Here is a 16037-nt window from a genome sequence, read left to right as displayed (position 1 = left end):
GGGAAAATTCCCGAATTCAGCTTTAGGTGTAATTCACTCCCAAGTTTTACTCCTAATAGCCTCCATCCACTCGGACACTACTGAGGAGAAGCTCTGATAGATTCCCACAGGGGGCAAGAAGGTGTGATGCAGCACAGTTTGGGGTCTATGTGAGCGCATGGGTGTGTGCGTTTGTGCGTGTGTTTGTGTGTGAGAGAGAGAGAGAGGGACTAATTAATGTTGCTAATTAGAGTCCCACTTCTTGCTGGTCTCCAAGGGAGTCGGGGGGGGGGGGTGTTAGGGTGCTGGCCTGGATGACACATTCAGAAAGGAAAGGAAAGTCTGCGCTGTGTTTTGTGTGTGTGTGTATGTGTGTTTGTATGTGTTTGTGTGTATGCGTGTGTGTCCCTGAGCCAGGGGCTAGTATTGCAAGGGTTATCACTAGGGGGTTTAGATAGGAGGTTATCAGTAGTGCAGCATGCGGTAGGTACAGCACATGGCAGCCTACACACACACACACACACACACACACACACACACACACACACACACCCATCACAACTAAATGCCAAACCCCAACCGTTACCCTAAATCTAACCTAAACCTAATTTGAACCGTAAAACCAAGTCTTAACCCTCAAGTAGCCTTCTGAAGGCCTGTCCCAAAGCGAGGACCAGCCGAAATGTCCTCACCTTCCAAAAATATCCTGACTCCCAAAGTCTAAAACTCAAACTGCTCCTCACAAAGATAGGTGTACAACTTCTTAAAATTGAAAAAAACAAACAAACAAACAAAACACTTTCTACATTTACCAAAGAGACATCAAGACCAGTAAGGAGCTGGATACAGGTAACGTCTTTGTTACGTGGCCAAAACGACTGGACCAAAGCCAGAACGCAAGCTGCTCGGCATCAGGCATGAGGAGAAATTCGCTGGCAGTTTTTGGAGACTGCTTCAAATGCCGTTTCGACAACACAGCTGTCCTCCTTGGTGCACCGGAGACGAACAGGCATGAATCCCAGATCATTACAACACTGGAATCCTTTACCTCGAGCACAACTTTTAAGAAAATTAATGACTGCGAGCGAAAGCGAGAACAGAACAAGCCAGCCTCTTTTTTAAATTGTCACTCATGATTTGAGCGACTAGCCCACCGTTTGGCGGACAAACCCAAAGTTTATCCACCAGTGTAAAGGGGCAACAAATCTGTTGCAGCTTCGCAGGTCCTCCAAGGTGCAGGAAAGCAAAAAGATCCAGTACTCTTGAACATTAACGGCAGAGCTTTAATATTAAAGACCATAAGGTTTCATCTGCAACAACTCTGTACTGCTTACAGCGAAAATAAGGGAGAAGAGGACTCATCTCATATCGTCTCTTATGTCAACGTCAGCTTTGCTGCGCAATACATTATATTGAACTTTATGTTTTGATATACAATAAATATACAATAAAGACTTCTTTCATTATCTTTTGGCAATATATGTATTCAGTAAGAGAGATGATGGGAAGTGCCTTGTAGAAAACACCACATTTATTGCCTGCAGACGCTGAGCCTGTGTGATATAAAGATCCTTATCATCAGTGTGAAACTCACGAGTAAACAGCACAACACAGCTACAGCTAATCTAACTGATATTTTGTCATTGTTTCGTTAACTCCTTGTCAGTTACAATGGCAATAATACACACACATACACACTCTCTTTCTTCATCTCTCTCTCTCCTTTGAAGGAGCAATATACTTATTCGTTTGGGTATACGATGTGTTTTTGTGTGTGTGTGTAAATGAGTTTACCTCTGCCATGCTGTAGGATTTAGGGCTGTCGGTTTGTTATTTCTTAAACAGTTTGAGCCATCCATCAGAACAGAAATTTTGCAACTGAAAGTCCGATTTTCTATTATATACATCTCTCTCTGGCTGCCTCAGATATGCTGTCAGCACCTCTAGATACATTAAGAGGGGATTTTCTAGTTGTAACCACATATTTTGATGTTTCATGTGAAAAAAAAAAAAAAAAAGGTCTTTTTAAATGAGTTGCATTAAGCTAAAGGGATGGAAGGGATTTTCCACACACTGTACAATCATATTTGCATTGAGATATATATATATATATATAATTTATTTGTTTATTTTTTTATCTTAATGGAACAAGTACAAAAATAATTTGAGTATATTTTGCATTTGTCTTTTACACAACTTCTGCCACAAATGCACTTGAAATGACAAAAAGGCATTTATGTATGTTGGTAGCTCCAAATGCTTTTAACAGGTCATGAGAAGGGACCGTTACATTTCAAGTTTAATTTTTTTTTTTCCTTTATACCCTTTAACACACGTTTTTTTTAAAATATTTTCTAGAATCCAGGATTTGCCTGTTTGCATTAAAGAGAACAAATTAAGAGAAAACTGTGGGATGTGACCTTTTCACTGTGAGTGACAGTTGGCCCTCTTAGCCGTCCGTCGTTGCTGCTTTGAGGCACGGCAGCAGCAGCTGTCAACCAGTCAACCAAAAAAAAAAAAAAAAAAAAAAGGATTCTAGATACATTATGTATATTCAATCCATCCTAGGAGCTAATCAGGCAACCGGTCTGAAAAAAGTATACTAGATAAGGACTATAAAAAATAAGCCGTAGCCTATAAGGTTTGTTCTACTGGGTGATGGAGCTTACTGCAGGGACCAAAAGCTGAGCTGCGGGCCAAAGTTTTGCCCCCATTTGAAACGTGTTTTTAAGACTACTCGATGTGCACAATTAAAATAGTTAAAATTTCATCTTTGGCTACCCGGTGGCTCTGTGATTAGCACTGGGATTGAACATGACCCAGCAATGCAAACGCTGGATGGGATACGGGGGTACAGGAAAAAAAAAAAAAAACCCTTGCATTCTATACAGTCTGAAGAAAAACGATGTCAAACAAATGCATTCATTGCTTGAGCAAGAGTGGTGCCTATTATCTATATCCATGGAACAGGCAACCCGGTCTAGGATTACTTCATACCCAAGGATATTAATGAGGCAAATTTCCAAACTTGCAAACTGGTTGGACAAATAAGACTTTGCGCCAATTGCCTGAGTTCCCTATTCTCATGGTACAAGAACAGACACCAAGGGCTAAAGACTCACATTTACCGTTGCATACTGACGTGATTTTCTACAATATCAGACTATTCAGTTTCACTTTTAATGTTGCTGAATGGACTCAACACCCACGTTACAACTGTCATTTTCAGGTATCTCTCTCACTCTTCTCTCAGCCTACTGCCTGCCCCCCCCCCACCCGCTACTCCATTTCCTCTTCCGCCAAAGTTGAACTGTGTGTGTCGATGAGTCAGCACGAGTGGTGGGAGTGAGAGATATGAAACAGCATGGAAGGTGGTGGGGCGTGAAAGAGAAAGTAAAGAAGAGGGCTGAATGAAAATCGAGAAAAGAAAAGAAAAGAAAAGAAAAGAGAGAAAGACGGGGAGACTGTTCACATACACACCAACACTACAGGTGGGCAGGGCCATTTGTTTGGTTTTGCTTACACAGCCGTTCTTATCTCTCCCACTTTTTGAGTAAGGGGTGGCACAAGGGAAAAATGAAGGGGGGGCAGCATAACAGTATAGGGGTCTACCCTGGACCACCTGCGCCAGCCAAGCTAACTTGATCATTCAAAAGAAACATACTGAAGGTTTGACCAGTAAGAGTTCGTTGATGCCAATACAAATATCGATGATGCAGTTTTTTATCATCGCAAGGTTACATGTTATTTCCTGGGGTTTAGAGTTTCCTGTGTCATGATCTAATTACTGTTTTACACACTTTTTTGTTTTTGAGAGAACAAGAAATTTGAAGACGTATAAGTCAACACCATTTTTCCTTGTGCTTCTTGCTGTGGCATGTGTTACACTGGCAGAAATCACATGTCCATTTATTACATGCAAAACATTCAATGACATTCAATGTCAGTTTTACTTTACTTCTACATGGGTTTTTTATGGTCCAAAACTGACTCGCCAACAACATTCACCACACTTTGCAGATCTGAAAAGCTGATTTTTAAAAATCTGATTTGGTTTTCAAAAACCCATATTGGTCAAACCTTGGACTGGACATAAAGGTAACTCCTGTGTCAGTGTGAGAAGTGAAGTGCTGTGGCACTGATGTAAAAAAGAAAAAGAAGCAAAGGACAGAGGAGGAATAGTGAAAGAGAGGATTTGTGAATGTTGTAGTATGGCTATGAAAAGAGGAGGCAGTGACGTTGACGTTAACAGAAACAGAGAAAGGAAAACAGCTACCAGCAGAGATGAGAAAAAGCAACAGAAACGGAAGAGGAAAAAACAAACATGACAAGAACAGAAGTCCAGAGATAAAAGAAGCAAAGAATAGGAAAATATGCTGTGTAGGAATGTGAGGAGCAGAAACGGGGGAAAAAAAGTATAGTAGTAAAGAGGAAAGTGAGAGGAGGAGGATTGAAGAGTAGAAAGGAGAGTCACGAAACGAAAGTAAAAATACAGCGTACAAGTAAAAAACCACAGGCAGGAGAAGACAACAGAAGACGCAGACCAGTTGAGGACAGGAAGCCCTTTCACACACACAGGGGTGAAGGCTGCGCTCCTACCTGGCATCGGCCTCGCTGTAATACTCTCTGGCTACGATGTCCTCAAACAGTTCACCTCCGGTCACCCTGCGCGCACACACACACACACACACACGCAAGCACGCACGCACGCACGCACGCACGCACACACACAAACACAGACACACACACTTTTTATTAAAATTGGGGATGCTTGGATTGGAAGGAGGTGGGGGCGGGTGGGGGATACTGTAAAAGTAACAATGCAAGGATTCCTTCTTCATTTGTTGTTTCCTGCAGCATCCCCCTCTCCCCCAATCCTCCCTTCCTCCCCCTTCCCACCACACTGTTACCATGGAAACTAGAAGAAATTGCCGAGTGATGGATGTGGAGGGCGTGGGTGGTGGAGGTGGTGGTGGTGGTGGGGGCAAATATAGGGGAGAGTTATGTAATTGTATATGTAGGGAAGGGTGGGGAATAGAGGTGGGGGAGGAAGAAGAAAAGGGGCAGAAGATGAGCAGGTATGATGCTGAGAGGAGAGGAGAGGAGGGGAGAGGGGAGGAGAGGAGAGGAGAGGAGAGGAGAGGAGAGGAGAGGAGAGGAGGGGAGAGGAGAGGAAAGGAGAGGAGGGGAGAGGAGAGGAGAGGAGAGGAGAGGAGAGGAGAGGAGGGGAGAGGAGAGAGAGGAGGAGAGGAGAGGAGAGGAGGGGAGAGGAGAGGAGAGGAGAGGAGGGGAGAGAGGAGAGGAGAGGAGAGGAGAGGAGGAGAGGAGAGGAGAGGATGGAAGAGGAGGGGAGAGGAGGGGATAGGAGAGGAGAGGAGAGAGGAGGGGATAGGGAGAGGAGAGAGGAGGAGGAGAGGAGAGGAGGGAGAGAGAGGAGGAGGGAGGGGAGAGGAGAGAGAGGAGAGGAGGAGGAGAGAGGAGAGGAGGGAAGAGGAGGGGAGAGGAGGGGAAAGGAGAGGAGGGGAGAGGAGGGGAGAGGAGAGGAGAGGAGAGGAGAGGAGAGGAGGGGAGAGGAGAGGAGAGGAGAGGAGGGGAGAGGAGAGGAGAGGAGGAGAGGAGAGGAGGGGAGAGGAGAGAGGAGAGGAGAGGAGAGGAGGATAGGAGGGGAGAAGAGAGGAGAGGAGAGGAGAGGAGGGAGAGAGGAGAGGAGAGGGGGGTTGGGGAGAGGAGAGGAGAGGAGGAGAGGAGAGGACAGGATAGGAGAGGAGAGGAGAGGAAAGGAGAGGGGAGGAGGGGAGAAGAGAGGAGAGGAGAGGAGAGGAGAGGAGGGGAGAGGAGAGGAGATGAGGAGAGGAGGAGAGGATGACTTACAAGTCAAACAGGAGGTAGTGGAACCCTTCCTCTGATATACTGTCATGAAGACGAACTGGAAGAGAAAGATCGACAGATTGAGAGATAAATGTCAGTGTGTCTTTGTATTTAACATTATTTTGAACGTGTTTTATTAGCAGTTCCTTGTCTCACTATTGCCGGATCCTGTAAACTACTACTATTTTGTAAAATGCACCCAGCCTTGGTGGAACCATTTCTGCATAACACAGAATAACACTGCTGCATTTTAACTAGGAGATTAAAAAAAAAAAAAAGAGATGAAGCGGGAGTGAGAGTGTGTGTGGGGCAGAAACAGCAGGGAGTCATAATAAATGAGTTCTACATCGCATATATTTACAGTATGGTTGGGAGTTCTGGCAATAACTTAATCAACAGAAATAGAGGGATATTAATTTAAAATGTGTGTATTACACTACTGTCTATTGCTAGTACTACATTATTTTCTGATCATCAATAACAGCTGAATTGGATTTTGTGTTACCTTGTAATAAATTGGTTTGAAGTTTTGGTTAACACTAACAAATTGATTTGTCTTCAAAAAAAGCAGTGGAAATGTGATTTATTTTGCATTAGGAAGCAATAAACAGATGTTATGCAAAATCAAAACAAGCTTTTGGGAAACTGAGGCCGGTGCCAAGAGGAGCAAAAATAGAAAGACACATCCTCACCGATGTTGGGGTGTTTCAACAGGCGACAAATCCGAGCCTCTCGCTCCAGCTTCTGGTGATCTGAAGGGACAGAGGCAGAGAGACAAAGAAGAAGAAGAGAGCGAGAGAGAGCGAGAGAGAGAGAGAGATAACGAGGAGTTATTCTTAAAATCTGACTCCAAATACACCGTGTCATTATGACCTAATGTTGTAGCAACCCACGTTGGACCATCGAGCTAAATGTGAAAATGGTGAGATGTGTCATTTTACAAAGTTTGATTAAAAAAAAAAAAGTTCCAATCAGTTGTGTCTGACATGATTCACACACACACACACACACACACACACACACACACACACACACACACACACACACACACACACACACACACACACACACACACACACACACACACACACACAGACAAACACAGAACAGCACGTAGATCAAGCCAGTGGGTTTAAATCTGAAAAAGCTGGAGTGCCTTCTTTCTCCAGGTTTTCACAGGGTCCATGGTGTAGCAGAGCGTCTTCCCTGGTGGATGGACAGATCATCAGACTAAAAGTAAAAGAGTTGAAACGAGGGGTTGGATGTCAACGTGGGGGCAGAAGTTTTAAAAACAATGGATGTACAAGGCAAGGCAAGGTGCTGCTTCTTTCGACAGTCATGCCACAATAGCAGTGGCAGCCAGTAGTCATTGCTGTGCCATTTCGATATACAACAAGGGGAAATGATGACATTTCCCCCAAACCCAGAGCCAGTTTTAAATACACCCCGAGCGTAAAAACACGCTTCCGGCCGAGTTTACGAGCATATGGCGTGAGTAAACCGGGAGCCTTGACGCAGCCCGCGTAGACAGCTGGACCGATTAAAATAGTAGCGCATCTGTTCCATTACACACGCGTGAGCCGGACTGAAAGACAGAGGCCTTCACTGTTTACGGCCATGTTTCCTAACTAGCATCATCTCCTTCCCTGCGCCTTGGCTGGTACACCGCTGCGTATCTTGCCGCAAAAAAAAAAACAAAAAACAAAAAAAAAACACTCCACAGTATGAAAAACACAAGATACTACCAAAATTCACACTTTTCACCTTTCAAACTATTTCTATCATACTGTACCAAAAATATTATGATATTCTCTGTGAGTCAGAAAACAGGCCTGCTAACTTACTGTGTGATAAACAGACCTGTCTTGTATGTAGATTGTGTATTTACGTGTGTGTGTGTGCGTGCGTGCGTGTGTGTGCGTGCGTGCGTGCGTGTGCGCGCACGTATGCTCTTATATAACGGCTTAATGATGCTAGCCAACCTGGATTCAATGGTTATCAAGCAAGCAGCAATCTTAGCCCACATACAGACACGCATAGCCGCACTAAGTGGGTGGACCACCCTGCATGTGCCTGCCTGCAGAGCACAGCAGAGAGCATAGAACATGTGTGAAACGCATGTGTTCACCCACACCCATGTACACGTTGCATGGGCTTATAAAACACACACACACACACACACACACACACACACACACATATATACGGTACACACAGGCACACAAATAGACTGGCAACACACAAGCGCACACACTCACGCTGGCATTGAGGAGTGACAGTGAAGTGTAAGCCCAGTGATTATAGTCTTAGAAGATGAGAGGAGGGAGGCGGAGAAAGGAGTGGAGGAGGGCTGAAGGGGGGGACAGAGGAGGAGGAAGGAAGGAGGAAGAATGCAAGGGCGATGGATACACACAAAGCCTGGTTGCTGTCTTTCTGTTGCTGTTGTTTCAACGACCACCGCCTGCTACTTGTCTTTTTTTTTCTCACTCTATTTATATGTTTTTTAATTTTTCATTTTGGTTTTGGAGAAGGTTATGGACACGCTGAATGTTGTTTTTTTTTCCCTTTTTGCATCTCTTCGTATCTCTTCGCAGCTCATCAGTGTTCTCAGAAATACACTGAATAAGATATCTGTTAATCACTTGGGAATAGGTATCAATGAATTATCATCCCAAATAAGGCCCCTGTCCGGGAAGGATCGCATCTTTTTAAGTTTCCTCACGAAGCACTGCCTTGCTTCCGCTCCGGCTAAAGCCACCCTGACTGGCTGCCCAGCGCCCCGCGTTTTAAAAATTACCAACTGTCCACTTGTGTTGAACACTCCCAGGTATGTTATACATCACACTACAATGCCAAATGGTGGAAAGCATGTCACAAGCGCAAGCGTCACATTTCATTCTGTCAGTGGCATCTGCTGACATTACTCTGCAAGTACAGAATTGGCTCGGAGAAAGCGCTGTGGTTCAACTTGGCTTAGTCTACCAGACGGCCAGACCGAGCCTTTGTTATCTGCACATCGCTGGAGGACTGTATAACTAAAGGCTCAGGCGGAAATCATATTGCTAGGTGTAATGGTAAAAACTATTCTTTGTTTTTAATTAATATCGACTTAATAAAGAAATTGAATGTCTTCATCATTTACTTTCTTATCTATCTTATCTAAAGTTAAGCCAGTATATAAATCACACTGTTTCAATAATGCTGACAAAATGATATTCTGTTATATATATTCTGTGATATTAAGCATGGAAACTGCAAAACTGTAATACATATGTACGACTTAACTGAAAGTTAAGTCGTACATAAGTTAAGATTTACAGCTGGAGATGACTTAAGAGGAGACATACAGCCTCCTCTGTGACAAGAAACGTCGCTATTCAGGTCCTTTACCCCAACTTTATCAGGCTGGATGGATCGACGGCGGATAAAACCTACAGCCAACACTGTGAGAGACATATGACCTGCCGATGGGAGACCGATGGCAGACCGATGGCAGACCGATGGCTGGGGGTGAGGGGCAGGGTTGGGGTTAATTCAGTGTTGGCAGTGGAGGAATCGTCAAGATGGTCTAGGGTGTCATAGTTTTATCTGATGTCCCCAAAACTGTAGTTCTGAATACAGATAGTCGCTTAATGAGGTGGTCAGTGTTTTGTAGATGCTGAGAATAAAAATGGATCAGTGGTTGAATGGATAGATGATGCAAGGAGGGATGGAGAGCGGCTCGGTTGGCTGGGTGGACGGAACAAATGGATGGATGGATGAACTGCGTTGGCTGCTACTGACGTTCAAACCCTGTCTCCTAGAAATTATTTTTATGCACAACTGATCTGCAAAAGCAAAGCATTTTGAGGGAAACGTAACTGTGACCGGTTTACGTTTTCTATTAACATAATGAGGATACGTTGTTCATTTACGTATTTGGCAAATTGCAGATACGATGATATTGGACATATCAGTAAAATGTTCACAGACGACGTACTTGTTTTCCGCCAAACCATCTGACCTTGCAGAATAATATCCCCCCTGTAGTGACTCCAGCATTGTCAAACTTTTTAATGGTCACGTTTAGACTCTCACAGCACTTGGTTAAGGTCAGGGAAAGATCGAGGTCCGGTTTAATACGGAAAAAGTTCACAGTGACTTCAGACACAACATGGTTATACACACTTAACAAAAACCACGACCTTTCTCTAACCTTAACCAAAACGCCTTTGTTGCTTAAACCTGACCACAAACGGGACTCTGGATGTGAACCCCGGCCTTCGGCGTTACAGTCGCGCGCTTTGTACGCCCGCCATCCGGTCCAACCACCTCCTGGCGGCAACGGTTCAGAAGTATACGAGAGACAGGGTTGGACGGTTGGGGCTGAGGAAGCATTTAAAAACCCACAGTAAACTTCATGTGTGTCAGGTGTTAATCGTTAATTTAACAAAGTGTTGCAGAAATTTTAAACTATCAGCTGTATTATGATGCTCAGTCAAATGGAAAGTGACAGACAATTACACATGTGCCAGCTTTTTTCAAAAGAGATTCTTTAAAAAATAAACCCGTTTGAAACACCCTATTCCTTAAGGCCAAAAATTATTTTCTTCTGTTTTTTGAAACACACAACACAAATGGGATCAAAACGTAACCTCCTTAGTGTTTCGCTTCCCGTAATCTGTTTACCGTCTGCAACTGGGGCCATGTAGCAGTGGTAATGCAGGCTGCTTCAGAGCTCAGTGAGCCAGTCAAATATTCATTTAGTCAGTCAGTCAAACAGCCGGTCAGTCAAGATACCAAAGCCGGCGCTTCTGATGCAGCAGGGTAACTAAGAAATGTGGGGGGGGGTGAAGACTGGTCCTGAGGGGAATGAAAGAGGAAGTGGAGGAAAAGAGGACAAGCAGGAGGAGATAGGTGGCAGAGGAGAACGTAAGAACACCGAGTGTTCACTGAGAGCGATAACCCAAGGACAGCCTTCAGTGACGGCTGTGGGAACCTACAGTATGTGTTGGAGGAGCAGAGCGGAGAGGAATAAATTTGGGTTAATCATCACCAGCGAGGACCTAAGTCCCAAGAGGGGAAGGGATGTAAAAAGACAGCCACAAAGACAGCCAGATATAACCACTCAGAACATTTGACCCGCAACGCTGGGATGACTCTTGCCAGCTGGGAAATGTTCGGGTACGAGCTGCGCTGTGGTCAGGGAGGTCGGGACACGACCATGTTTAAGTCATGAGCCTTGCTGTTTCCCATTGATTTTACAGTAATGGCATGACAGAGGGACACGGTGCCATAATGCAGCCTCTAAATTTAAGATCAAGCTTGATCCTTGCGGGGAGGTTATATGACAGTGTCAGAGAAAAATCATAACTGATTCAGTGGACAACATAGAATAAGCAACCGAAAAAATGTCTAGGTCCCCTGAGGGCACTGTTGCGTGTCGTCTTTCAGTTTGACGACAACATGCCACTCGACAAAACGTGGGTGGTGGGATCTTCATGTAAAAGTGAAATGCTGCTCAAAATTTTAAACATACAAGCAGACAGTGTAGTTGGTAATAAAAAAAAAAAAAAGTATTACTAAGAAATCAGGATTTACTTATGTGTGTAATTACAGCTGAAGTGATTTGATTTCATAATAAGGCTTAATAATAAGGTTTAATGCGCACTCGACTGAGGTGACTACATCTGTCCCGGTTATTTGACTTTGACACGAACCTGGCTGGCCAAAACCAGGTCAGATTACTGCTACTGCATTGCAGGTGACTCTCGAACGCCGCGCGCACACACGCACAGACACACACACACACCTGTATATACACACACACAAGCACAACTACTCTCCATCATGATAAATTACAAGGCCGGCCATACAGCCACCTCTGGCATCCCCTGTACAGAGATCACAGCCGATAAACAAGCACTGTGATTGGCTAGAAGCCTTGCCCAACAGACCTGCCCTACATTTCCTGTTGACATGTGTTGGATTGGCATCCACCGTTTGGCGGCTGCTGAAGGGGATGGAGTGAGGTGGGGTGGCTGGAAGATATTACACACAGGGGAGAAGCCTGGCTTTGTCTGCCGGTGTGTTACCCTATGCGCAGTCTTTTACCTTGTTGTATCTCATCCTTCCTCGTGTTCCTGTTTAAACCATGTTTATTCAGAAACTCATAAAAGCTTACGTTTAATGTCATGACCGAGTCGTATTTTGTGACTTTTGACTCAGTGAGCCGTCACGGCTCCAAGTATTTAGACTACAATAATAATAGAAAACAAAAATCCTCAGTCTTTTCTCGTTGTAACTGTAATAGATTCACTGTGCAGTTGACTAACTGCATCACAGTCTCCGCTCCTCTGCTATGGCTGTCTGAATATTTGTATGAGTATGTGTGTGCCAGAGAGAAAGACAGAGAGAGAGTCAGATGAGAGTCCCGTGCTAAAGGCATGTAGGCGTACAGGCGCATGGCCCTCAGCTGCCAAGTGCCTGGGGTGCCTTCTCTCACATGACCCCTCCCCTCCTCTCGTCTACCATCTCCATCTGCCAGTCCCAAACAAACGCTCCTCTTGAGTTTCTGCAACCGGGGCTTCTAAGCTCACCGACCTTACCTGCCGTCTGTGAGCGATCCCGACAACAAAACGAGCGAGAGCAAATCCCACTTCTAAAGTGGAGCGAGCGAGTCATCACGGCGGCCGTGAAACCTGGCCGGAGCAGCCCATGTCAGATAGGTCATGGAGTTATAAATAGGGCCCGGAGTAGAAGTAGTATGCAGCCGCTCTGCCGGCTCTTCTGTTTCATCGAACATGGCTCATCCATTAGTAAGGAGCGCACCACAAGCCTCGCGCACCACCCAAGTCAGGTCAGATCAGCCCTCCTATCAAATGTTGAAGCAGGGAGATTACGCTGTGCCTCTGAAATATGGTGGAAAGCTGCGAGCAGCTGCACTCCCTGATAAAGCAGCTGGAGTGAAATATATAGGTCCAACGATAGCACAACCTATAGATGAATTATTTATTCTGTGTGTGTGTGTGTGTGTGTGTGTGTGTGTGTGTCTGTGTGTGTGTAACTCTTAACCTGCTGCTATGAGCAGCAGGATCATCTAGGATGGGTTTAATCTCATTAAAAGATGCTCGGTGCACTGACACAGTCAAAATATGACAAGAGTGACATAACTGCTGCCGAGGATAATGTGATGTAACAAATGGTGGTTTGCCATCTCGTTTTTTTTTTTTTTTTCAATCTTATTTCTTTGTTGTGACATGAAGAAAAAATTGTGATATAACCTCTCTTTGTCTCGCTTTTTTCCATCTTGTCGTAGACATTACTCAGTGAATCCATTTGAATTATTCTGTGGCACAGTAGCAGAAAAACTAAACAACCCCACACATTCACTTAAAAACGAACATCAATTTGGGAAAGCGGAACAGTTTGAAGTTTAGATTAGCATTACACTTTCGGTCATGGCTACGCAGGAAAGCTGAAACAGCGGAAAAATGCCAGTTTATCATATATCCTCTACAAACCCTTTAAAGGCTGAAAAAAAGAAAACACATTTGTTTTCGTTTTTGTGCTTAAGGAACTGTGAAGGTTGCAATAGTCATTTTTGTCTCACGTCTACTGTAGCTGGAAAGAGTACGCTGAAATACAATGAAGAAAAGTGTATAGCAACATCATATCACTTACTTATTAGCACTACAATTTTTCCATGCTCCATGCGTTCTGGAGAAGAGGAGCACACACTGCTTTAACCTGAATATTCAAACATTGCAGTCTAACATTTTCCAAATATCCTGTTCCACATCATATCACCACAACATACAGAGCACAATATTCATAACTGGTCCACATACAGCGCTGATATTTTAATAATTGTTTAGCAAGAAAGTATTACCCACACAAACAGGTGGGCGGTACTGACAAATCACGTGCTCCTAATCGGGACTAACACTCTTGAGAGACAAACAGATACGACCAGACGTCCGAGGTTGATGCCCTCTGCTAATGCCTGTTAAAATGCCTGTTCCACCACACTCAACATTTTCACACACAAGCAGTGCCCCGTGTGTGTGTGTGTGTGTGTGTGTGTGTGTGTGTGTGTGTGTGTGCGCGGCTGTGAGGGCAGACTAACAGTGAAGCCTCAGTGTGGACACCTGGCAGGGTCTCGGCAGTGGGTCTCCAGTTACGAGGCTGCAGGGGCAGCAGGAGATTTACACTGGGCAAGTGGTGGTGTGAAGAGCCACGGCGACCACTGTGGTGCCGGATTGGTCTTGGTGGCTGTGGCATTTAGCCTTGGCCTTGGCTCTAGCTGTTACCTGCTGCATAGCATGTGACACTAATTAATCTGCCTTTTTTTTTTCATAGTATTATATAGTAAAACATTATACATCACACTTGAAGCATTTAGCTGACACTTTCATACAGTTATTTAAAGAGTGTGGCAGGGGAAGGAGCTTAACTTCCTCAAGCAAGCGACATTAAAGAAATTAAAGCCAGGGGCCTCAGTGCTTCTTCGATATAACCTCTCTCCATTAAATGATCGTTTAAGGGGCAAAGTGCCAGGAAAAGCAATAGAGAATAATCTTTGCTGCAGTAACAGGATGCTTTGGTGGTACTCAAGAGCAGAAAATCTCTCAGCTGCCTAATGTGGGAGAAATTAAACGTTTCATTTGATTGACTTTGATTTATTACCATCTCTCTTTACTCAAATGTAGGGCTGGGATCAACAATTATTGTAATATTTTCTCAATTAATTGTTCATAATTGTCTATACAATGTCAGAAAATAGTTCAAAGTGCCAATTACAATTTCCCAGAGCCCAGTCTGACACCTTCAAAGTGCTTTGTCTGTCTGTCTAAGGGTCCAAAACCCAAACGTATCTGTTTACTATCACATAAGACAGAGAAAAGCAGTTTTAACAAGTAACTGAATGCCGAACTTGTCACAGAGTATTGTTCTGTCGACTCATTGATTAATGGACTGATTGTTTCAGCTCCAGATGTTCATGAAACACTGTTGACTTTATTCATTTACTTTTCAGGGCCATTCTGCAGTTCCTACTGTGACACAGGTTGTCCGACTGTGAAACCGACACGCGTACTTTGAAATCCTACACATTTTCTGCGTATAATCCTTTGCTGATTTTTGCCAGTCTTATCAAACTCTGGACTGTCCCGATTCCCTCTGCGCCGCAGCGTTTGTCCCTGCTGCTGCGCTGCTCCACAAACTGTAAATCAGAACGAGGTATCACCGTCCGCTTCTGTCCGCCTGAGTCACCCACGCATCCCCCCTAGATACCGCGAGAGCGCGTTTGAGCTGGGAACCTTGAGTGCATGACACGGAATTAAAAGCACTGAATCCATCCGGTCCCAATGATTAGCATAACTCGGACACACGGCGGCGTGAAAGGGGAACCCGGTATTCTGAAAAGCCCACCACAGTGCAACCCTAAGTGGATTCGGACTTTTTCTGTCCCGAGTTTCCGTAACTGCTCCGTGGTCCTCCCTTCTCTCACACACAGTTTGTCCTGCGCAGCACCATCTGGGAGGGTAACTGCTGGTGGATGTCACTTACGTAACTGTCTCCACTGCAGGTTAGGGAGGTGACCACTGGGACAGGAAAACTATGAACAAAGTAGTCATTCCTGTACGGTTACACATTGTACTTTTAGTCATCTCTCTATTATTTTAGAGGACAGAAACATTAATGGTGTATGTTTTTGTTTGGGACCCCACTTTTCAGACCATTAGGTTCACATGGATTTAGCCACACCTGTGATGAAAAAACCCCGAAATGCAGATGCGCTTACCTCTTGCAGATAACTTTTTGGTGTTGATGATTTTGGCGGCGTACTCCTGTCCTGTGCACAGCTTGACACATCTCCGCACCACTGAGAAGGCTCCCCTGCAAAACAGAGACAAGACATTTACCAAGCTTTTGGTGCACGGCTATTAGCGGGCAACTCTGTCACACACCACGGCGAAATTTCTGTCCTTCTCTAATCGCATTATTCATCATCCTTTAGATGGAAAGGCATCACCAGCACACCTGCAACTTCTTGATGAACGACAGGGGGAGTGGCGGAGGCCCCTCGGCTCGCTTAATGACTCCGGCTAAGATTTTGCTGAGAAGGTTCTCTGCACAGGTGGCCTTTTTCCAGCCCCAGCTCGGAATAAACCTGATGTCACTTGCCCACGTTATAACTGTAACTAGCC

General features: G+C 44.7%; 1 protein-coding gene across 17 annotated transcripts in view; it reads right to left on the bottom strand.

Moving 5' to 3' along the window:
* Positions 1-16037, bottom strand: part of camk2b1 (calcium/calmodulin-dependent protein kinase (CaM kinase) II beta 1) — a 76256-nt gene that overhangs the window by 55230 nt on the left and 4989 nt on the right. For all 17 annotated transcript variants that reach the window (XM_040155782.1, XM_040155786.1, XM_040155785.1 and 14 more), the window contains exons 2-5: positions 15632-15726; positions 6540-6599; positions 5851-5905; positions 4579-4644 (exon numbers count right to left, since the gene is read on the bottom strand). In XM_040155782.1, the coding sequence (XP_040011716.1) occupies positions 4579-4644; positions 5851-5905; positions 6540-6599; positions 15632-15726 (276 nt within the window). The remainder of the gene's footprint in view (positions 1-4578; positions 4645-5850; positions 5906-6539; positions 6600-15631; positions 15727-16037) is intronic.

This window comes from Xiphias gladius, chromosome 19 (genome assembly GCF_016859285.1).
Source record: "Xiphias gladius isolate SHS-SW01 ecotype Sanya breed wild chromosome 19, ASM1685928v1, whole genome shotgun sequence".
Classification (NCBI taxonomy): domain Eukaryota; kingdom Metazoa; phylum Chordata; class Actinopteri; order Istiophoriformes; family Xiphiidae; genus Xiphias; species Xiphias gladius.
The sequence above is the reverse complement of the archived record's forward strand: the minus strand, read 5'-3'. Positions and strand labels throughout refer to the sequence as shown.